General features: G+C 46.6%; 1 protein-coding gene across 1 annotated transcript in view; it reads left to right on the top strand.

Annotated features, from left to right (window-relative positions):
* Nucleotides 1-3,906, top strand: part of UBE2D4 (ubiquitin-conjugating enzyme E2D 4 (putative)) — a gene marked incomplete at its 3' end in the record, with an annotated part of 12,847 nt that extends 8,941 nt beyond the window's left edge. The window contains exons 3-4 of the mRNA XM_008592863.1: nt 3,701-3,732; nt 3,829-3,906. Of these exons, the coding sequence (XP_008591085.1) occupies nt 3,701-3,732; nt 3,829-3,906 (110 nt within the window). The remainder of the gene's footprint in view (nt 1-3,700; nt 3,733-3,828) is intronic.
* Nucleotides 3,907-6,206: the final 2,300 nt, after the last annotated feature.

Genomic DNA, 6,206 nt, shown 5'->3' with positions numbered 1-6,206 from the left:
ATGTGGGATCCGAACCCTCGGCGGGAGCGCCACCGCACTTCCCAAGCGGTGCACTGTAGCAGTGCGCCACTGGGCCGGCCCCAGATGAATAGTTTTTGAAATGGATAGTGGTGACAGTTGTACAACATTGTGAATGGACATAATGCCATGAATTCGGGCCAACCCCATGGCGCACTCAGGCAAGTGCAGCACTGGGAGCGCAGCAGCACTCCCGCCGTGGGTTCGGATCCTATATAGGGATGGCCCCAGTGCACTCACTGGCTGAGCGTGGTGCGGCCGTTCACAAAAAAGGACAAAAAATAAAAATAAAATAAATAACTATAATGAATTTTATACTCCACTGTACTCATTGCAATATTACTTATAAGAGACAAAAAAGAAAAAATTTTGAATAACCTAAATTCTAAAAGCTAGGAGAATGGTGAAATAGTAGACTATCCACTTGGAATATTATACAGCTGTTAAAAATGATAGCCAAAAAAACTTACAACAAATGTTTATGATAAAAATCGTAAGTATGTAACATAAAAGATTGTGTGTGCTATTTTAATGATGTAAAAAAAAACTAATAGATATAGACATTAAAGGAAATGCCCCAAAACATTAACAATAATTTTAGTAAGGTGATAAGATGACAGTAGATTTTTCCTTTTTTTCTTCTATTTGCCAAATTTGTTTCATGAACGTATACTTCTATAATAGAAAAATAAGCATTAAAATTTATCGTAATTTAATCCTAACCTTTTAATTCTGAGGAGCGGTTACATGTTATTCATTAAATTGTTCTCTTTATTTTTTGTTTTGTTTTCAAATAAGTTAATTTTGTAAAGATAAGCTGGACAGTCATTGTTGGGTGTTTCTTCAAATTTTCTTCAGCCCATTGCTTTCCAAAGTATAATTCATAGAAGACTGGTTCAGTGTGTACTAATTGGTATTATACTCATAGAAAAAGAGGGCTCTAAGGCAGAAGCATTCTAGGTAGGCAAAGCAAACAGCTTGTGCAAAAGGCCTTGAGGTGAAAAAGAGCTTAGATTCTAAGTGAGAATAGTGATAGTAGAGAATTACGCAGAGTCCACAGAAGTCCTTATTAGGCTATGTTAAAGGATTGGACTTTTTCATGAGGGCAATCGGAAGTTATAAAAAGTTTTGAAAAGTCAACTAATGACATATTTCCCTTTAGAAAAAAAAACATTTTCATCCTTATAAGAACCCTGTGAGGCAAGTAAAGAAGATGGGTTATTACCATTTAATACGTGAACAAAATGAGTAAGGCCTGGAGTTATACAATGCTTGCAAATCACAAAGCCAGGACTTAAAAACTCAGGACTTCTAATTACAAAACAAAAGACCTGTGCGATTCTATTTTATATTTTGCTATTTCTAAATGAACATATTTGTCTTCTGATGTCTTGGAAATGAAGATGGTGTTTATGGGGAGACAACAGAGGTTCGTTAAATTCATGCTAGATTAAGCATATTATTCTGGAGCAGAACAGAAATGATTCCCAGTTGTGTGTGCAGAGTACATATGAACAAGGGCGACTCTAGCCATTGTCTCCTGCACCTACTCAGCCCCCTGCTCCCCGTTAACCACTGATTTGCTCTTGTTGTCCTCATAAGCATCCCAGGTCTCCACAGCATATTTTCCCTCCACCTAGGATTGAGCTGGTCCTGACTCAGCCTTAGCTGTCTAGAGGCAGCTCCTCAGCACTTGGCTTAGCTCATGCTCACTGTTCCTGCATGCAACCCTATGCCAGGAGGCAGCTGTCACTATGAGAGAGGCCAGCATTAAGGCCACCCACCACAGTCAGTACCTCAGTGGGTGAGGTTCACATAGTGTGAAGCTCACTAGCCCTTTAGGACAATTTCACACTTGCCCTGTGGGCAAACAGCCCCTATCCAGCATCCCTTCTCTATCCCCTTTCCTGTCCTTTTAAGGCTTTCTCCTCTGTGTCCTCAAGCTCTGCTTAGTACCCCAGCAGCCCTCAGAGGTTAAAGTGAATGAGATCAGGGAATCCTAACCTGTTCACCAAGAAGGGACCACGTTTATTACCTACCTACTCCCTACAGGTTCCTATTCTGAAATATGTTAATTATCAAAAACATTTTTATTTAATAAGAAATTCCATTCTACATTCTTATTATACAGAAGTATATTTCCCTGCCAGCTAATGATTAGCATGAGCTGGAATAAAAACATCAAAAGCAAAAGAAATGATATTTTCATTAGCTCAGGCAGCCTTATTGCAGATAAAGGTGTTCTCTTCATCAGCATTTCTTTGAAATATTGAAAAGGGTTGATGGGCTGCTTTGACTGCCTTTGGGCACCTCTAGGGGTGGGAAGCTCCTGCTTTGGTACCTGCACTTGTGCCCCCACCCTAGCCTTGGTGCTTTCCTGGTTCAGGAGACTCAGGACAGGACCAGGTCTGAAACCTTGGGCTAATTCCACAGCCATCATGAATCCATATAAGACAGAATTCTCTTGAGAATAACAGGCCCAGCAGATGGTCTCAGGACCCCACTCCTCTGGGTGAGTAGGCATTTTCCACAGAGGCTCTGAGTCTTTTGCCCTGGGGACCATTCCCATGACTTGGGAGTCTTGAAGGTGAGTTATCGTCCACTCCAGGCCAGTGTTGCTGAGTGCACAGGAGCTGCTCTGTAAAAGTAACCTGAGACACTGGAGAGGCTGCAAGGTGTGATGTGCAGCAGGAAAAGGCTCTAAGCCACTGGCAAGGAGCCCAGCCTGGCTACAAAGGGTGGGGATCTAGAAGGGAAGAACAAGAGGGGCTCATCTTGGCCTTGTCACCAAGCTCGCAGAGCACAGGGCCCCAGGGGCTGTGCAAGAGAGACATGGGAAAGCAACACCTGTGAAGCCCCAGGGTGGGGCCCACAGGCTCCTGGGAGACTCTCTGGAGAGGGCTTCAGAACAAATCCAGGGAAGAACCAGTGAACAGAGGGGTTTATAAAAAGCAAAATGGGAAGTAGCTAAAGCCTAGCTAAGGCTTAATTCTGTGCAGAGAGAGCTGAACTGTAGTTACTGGCACCTGTGTAGTAAAGAATCTAATCTTGCCCCCAAAAGATGTTTCCTTGGACCTCAACCTCTGGGAGGTGTTCTCTAAGATGCCACACATGATAGGAATGTCTTTCTGCCTGGAGGCTTTGACCCACACCAACAATAGGATTTAGAATGAGGACTGGCCATGCCAAATAGACCAACCATGTGGTTTAAGGTCGGAGCTTTAGGTCATGGCCATTAGGGCTGGAGACTAGAGACTAGCTCAGCCCTGTGGGCACTCACTCAATCACACACTCTTGGTAGAGTCCCAATAAAAACTCTGAACAGTGGGGTCATGTGAGCTTCCCTGGTTGTCACACATTGATGCCAGGAGAGTGACATGTCCTGACTCCACAAGGAGAAGATAATGGGGGCTCTGCACTTGGGCCCCTCCTGGTGTTAATCTGTGTTGTTTCCCTGTAATAAACTGTAACCATGAGCATGGCAGCTTTCAGTGAGCAGTGGGGGTCCTAGCAAATGACCAAACTGGAGGATGGTTTGGGGAACCCCAAACTTGCAGTTGGTGTCAGAAGTGAGGGCAGTCTTTTGTGGACAGTACCCTATAAAGTTAGCAGTATCTTTTCAATAGGGTAGACTTGTTTATTGAGGGGTCTCTTATGTGCCCATCTCTCTTTTGTCTTGTAGTGTTCCACTGGCAGGCCACCATCATGGGCCCGGTAGGTAGCAGCAGCTGAGCACACCACCCCAGTGTTGCTTCTTGTACTTTGCACTGAGCACGTGCACTGATCTCTTTCTCTGTCTTGTCCTTCCAGAATGACAGTCCTTACCAAGGAGGCATTTTCTTCCTGTCCATCCACTTTCCTACGGATTACCCTTTCAAGCCCCCAAAGGTGAGGCTCCCCAAACTCCCCTGACATTTGGACAAAGGACAACCTATGATGAAGGGGCCTTTTCAAATCACTCATGAGGAGAGCTGTAGGTCGGCTTCTCCTGAGGCTCTGTCACTCTACCTCCCTGGTTACAGCTTTCCAGGACTTAAAACTGGACTTGCGGAATTAATCCCTGTTGTGAGCACGGGCCAGTGTAGTGAACTGGGTGTCTTACTGATGCCGCAGTTTTAATGATGCTCCTCGTGGCTGCGGCTGAATGTTGTCATGTCTTCAGGCTCCGGTTCCCTTCTTCCCAGACCCTTACTTAGCTTCTAGGACAGGGGTTCTTAGCTGGGGTGATTTTGCCCCTGCACCAGGGACATTTGGGCAACATCCTGGGATATTTTGAGTTGTCAAAACTGGGGAGAGAGGCTTCTACTTGTATTTAGTGGGTGAAGGCCAGGGAATCTGCTCAACACCCTACATTGCACAGGACAGCCTCCGTCCCATTACGGGACAGTCCAGCCCCAAATGTCATAGTACCAAGGTGGAGACACCCTAGTCTAGGACCCTGGAAAATCAGTATTTAGTGGGTGAAGGCCAGGGAATCTGCTCAACACCCTACATTGCACAGGACAGCCTCCGTCCCATTACGGGACAATCCAGCCCCAAATGTCATAGTACCAAGGTGGAGACACCCTAGTCTAGGACCCTGGAAAATCATTTCTCAATTTCCTTTATTAAGTTAAAAGAACAGCAGGCCTTCCTTTGTCCTTCACAAACACACCATTCCTGCTGGTGGAGCCTCAAGAACAGCGCCACCCAGGGAGAGAGAGGCCTGGTGGAGCTGCCTCGACCCCCTGCCCCAGTGCATCCAGTGTGTGCTAGGATGTCTTGTCTTGGGTCATATTGCTTCTGGAATTGACCTCGTACCAGTGCTCATACCAGGGCTGCCTGCAGTCACTCACCTGGGCTCCATGTGCAAAGCCTGCTCTCTCAAGGCCCACAGTCCTGTGGAGGAGGCTCAAGAACAGCGCCACCTAGGGAGAGAGAGGCCTGGTGGAGCTGCCTCGACCCCCTGCCCCAGTACATCCAGTGTGTGCTAGGATGTCTTGTCTTGGGTCATATTGCTTCTGGAATTGACCTCGTACCAGTGCTCATACCAGGGCTGCCTGCAGTCACTCACCTGGGCTCCATGTGCAAAGCCTGCTCTCTCAAGGCCCACAGTCCTGTGGAGGAGACAGAAAACATTTAGTGCATCAGTTCATCAGTGTCAAGGAGAAGCACTACCAGTGCTTGGCAGCAGGAGCCAGGGTGGCCAGGGAGGTCGCCCTGAGGAGGGGGCTCTGCAGAGGCTCAAGCCCAGCCATACCCGGGAGGGGTCCACAGGGAACCACCTGGGGGAGTGAGGCCATGTGCAGGAAGAATCCCTGGGGTTGGGAAGGAGGCCAGAAAGTTACAGTCTGAGTAGTGGGATCTACATGGGCATGGGTGGGCATCAACTGGGAGACTGACAGGAGTGAGTCAGTGGGATCCACATGACAACAGGATCACTCGTTGCTGTGTGGAGAACAAGCTCAGTGGTGATGGTACATCCAGTGGCATGGAGGTGGGGAGAAGCACAGATTCTGAGGTATTAGAAGGTGGAGCCAACAGGAGGGGCTGCAGGTCAGACGTGGTGACACAACAGTGTGTATGGGACTCACATCTTTTTTTTTTTTTGTGGCTGCTGGTGCAGGGATTTGAGCTCTTGGATTCACATCACTTTTACCAACTTTTTTTTTCTGATTGCAAAACTTGTAAAAGTTATTTTTATTCATTTTTTTGGTGAACTGGCCAGTTCGGGGATGTGAATCCTTGATTCTGGTGTCACCAACACCATGCTCTAACCAAATAAGCTAACCAGCCAGCCAAAAGTTTATTATTTTTAAATTAGACACTTAAATGTGCAGATGGAAGTCAGTCTGCTGTAGACCCAGAGAAGACCACAGCTAACAGCCTAGTACCCATCACTTCACCTTTTTTTCCTGCATATACCAATATGTATTTTTATTCTCATTTTGAAATAAAAATATCAATTTTGTTTTATGAATGAGGATACAGTGTTCCTGAGGATGACGTGACTCATGGTGGAGGGGGCACTTGAACCCAGATGTGTCAGCCTTTTTGAGAAAACTATCTCAAATAATTTTAGACTTAGAAAAAAGTTGCAAGGGCCGGCCTGGTGGCGCACTGGATAGTGCGCCGCTCGGGAAGCGCGGCGGCGCTCCCGCCCGAGGGTTCGGATCCCACATACAGACCGGTTCCTGCTCACTGGCTGA

Source organism: Galeopterus variegatus, unplaced genomic scaffold (assembly GCF_000696425.1).
Source record: "Galeopterus variegatus unplaced genomic scaffold, G_variegatus-3.0.2 Scaffold8411, whole genome shotgun sequence".
NCBI lineage: Eukaryota > Metazoa > Chordata > Mammalia > Dermoptera > Cynocephalidae > Galeopterus > Galeopterus variegatus.
The sequence above is the reverse complement of the archived record's forward strand: the minus strand, read 5'-3'. Positions and strand labels throughout refer to the sequence as shown.